The sequence below is a fragment of the Colobus angolensis genome, unplaced genomic scaffold (genome assembly GCF_000951035.1).
Source record: "Colobus angolensis palliatus isolate OR3802 unplaced genomic scaffold, Cang.pa_1.0 Scaffold61, whole genome shotgun sequence".
Taxonomy (NCBI): Eukaryota; Metazoa; Chordata; class Mammalia; order Primates; family Cercopithecidae; genus Colobus; species Colobus angolensis.
The window spans coordinates 3,848,865-3,851,332 of NW_012119710.1; the positions used below are offsets into that span (position 1 = coordinate 3,848,865).

Here is a 2,468-nt window from a genome sequence, read left to right on the forward strand (position 1 = left end):
TCAATTTATTTTTTGGGGATGGAGTCTCGCTCTGTCACCCAGGCTGGGGTATAGTGGCATGATTTCGGCTCACTGCAACCTCCGCCTCCCGGGTTAAAGTGATTCTCCTGCCTCAGCCTCCCAAGCAGCTGGGACTACAGGCATGCGCTACCACGCCCAGCTAATTTTTGTATTTTTAGTAGCGACGAGATTTCACCATACTGGCCACGCTGGTCTCAAACTCCTGACCTCATGATCCACCCACTTTGGCCTCCCAAAGGACTGGGATTACAGGTGTGAGCCACTGCACCTGGCCTATATATATTTTTTTGAGACATGGTCTCACTCTGTCACCCAGGCTGGAGTACAGTGGTGCAATCACAGCTCACTGCAGCCTCAACCTCCCAGGCTTAAGCAATTTTCCCACCTTAGCCACCTGAGCAGCTGGGACTCCAGGCAGGAGCCACCATACCCACCCGTGACTTCTGTTTTAAAAAATTTCTAATGGTTTCCCATCATAATTGAAATAAAATCCAAACAACTCACCCTGGTGCTTTTAAAGCCCTACATGATATGATCACTGTCTGCCTCTCAAATCTCATTCTGTATCATTCTCCCCACTTTAACACTATGCTCCAGGCACATGAACCTTCTCTTATTTCCTTGAACTTCAAGCTCATTTCTGCCCTAAGGCCTCTGAATACGAGCTCTTTCCTCTCCTTGGAGTACTCTTAGCCCCGAGGATATCAGGAGTTTTCCTGATCACCCAGTCTAAGTGTCTACTCAGTTCCTCTCTGTCATTACCCCATTTAAGTTATATTTACACAGTTGTTACAACTGTGTGATATTTTCTTGTTTACTTGTCTCCGTCCACTAAAATCTGAATAAGTTCCATGAAAGTTGGTCCTTACTTGTTAGCTGCTGTTTTATCTCTAGCCTCTGGTGAATCAATGCAATTATAAAAAATGCAAGGCTTAGCCAGGTGCAGTGATGCAAGCCTGTTGTCCCAGCTACTCAGGAAGCTGAGACAGGAGGATTACTTGAGCCCACGAGTTTGGGGCTGCAGTGTGCTATGACCGTGCCTGTGAATAGCCACTGCACTCCAGCCCAGACAACATAGTGAGACCCGGTCTCAAAAGAAAAAAAAAAAAGTAAGGCTCTATTAGAGCCACATCCTCTGAGGCACATGATGACTGAGTGGCACCTGTGCATTTCTCTCCTCGGGAAAGTAAGAAACACTGCCTGCATCCCCTAATACTATGACTCTGCGAGTGTGCAATTCATCACATTTATAGCCTCTATGTCCACCAATGGAATCCCTGTCACGGAAGCACACCCATTACCTGTGTCAGAGCTTGGATACTTGTGTTGATGTCACCACTGGCTACTTGGGAGATAATGAAATTGATTGTGGATGCTGTATTACTATGCATATCATCGAAGTGTGGAGAAACAGCCCGGATCCTGGATAGCAAAGCAAAGAGAAAACTTCAATCTCTATTACAAGACATCCCAGTCAGTTGGAGTTACACAATTCTCCACTAGGTCCAGGTCTTAGTTAACAACTGCTATCATTCAGAAAGTAATCAGTTCTAAAAAGTTTTAACTGCACATTACCACAAAGGGCACATTTCACGTATGCCATCTGATCATCATGAACTGCTCATATTTAAATGAAAGAGTTTAACTCACTTGGGTTCAGGAATAAGGACTGGCTCAAAAATGTCATCCAGTTTGTGCTGAACAAGTTCTGGCATTTCACATCGGACTGTACCATTGTCATTCTCAATCTCATCTAGATCCAGCTGGAATTCTCGGCGGACCATCTGGGCTGCCTCAGGATGCCCACTCATGCTTCGGGCTTGGCTAAGGGAAGCAAAAGGAGGCTCCTGAACTAAGAGAGACTTCTTAACCAAAGGGCAAGAGTAGCACTGTCAGTTGCCCCAAAGCTTCAGGACAGATGTTCAACTTCTGGTTTCAGCCCCCCTGAATGACTTAAGTCCCTGAGTCTAAGCAAGTGCCTTTAATAGGCAACAACATTGGTTCATGAATATCCTAAGAGGGCAGATAACTTTAACTTGTACTTACATTACCTGCCAAGTTATAAGTATTTGTTCTAGTTCAGTAAAGCCCATAAACCTTGTACTTCTATTCCTGATGGGGCAGAAAACAATAAAAGATATTTATATTGACTCAAAGTTCACTACTTATGGGCAAATATATAAGAAAAATCTAGACTGGCTGGTTCTTTTCCACCAAATTAACCAGTGCTTTAATTTTGCTAATCATAAGTACCATTCCATGCAGTGTTCAGCACATTTTATACTTTGTGAGACCACTAGTCACCCCTTTTTAGAATATTCACTCTTTTTTTTTTTTTTTTGAGACGGAGTCTCTCGCTCTGCCGCCCAGGCTGGAGTGCAGTGGCCAGATCTCAGCTCACTGCAAGCTCCGCCTCCTGGGTTTACGCCATTCTCCTGCCTCAGCCT

General features: G+C 44.7%; 1 protein-coding gene across 1 annotated transcript in view; it reads right to left on the bottom strand.

Annotated features, from left to right (window-relative positions):
- CKAP5 (cytoskeleton associated protein 5) overlaps positions 1 to 2,468 on the bottom strand; it is a 106,941-nt gene that overhangs the window by 15,351 nt on the left and 89,122 nt on the right. The window contains exons 33-34 of the mRNA XM_011963557.1: positions 1,672 to 1,845; positions 1,323 to 1,443 (exon numbers count right to left, since the gene is read on the bottom strand). Coding sequence (XP_011818947.1) covers positions 1,323 to 1,443; positions 1,672 to 1,845 — 295 coding nt within the window. The remainder of the gene's footprint in view (positions 1 to 1,322; positions 1,444 to 1,671; positions 1,846 to 2,468) is intronic.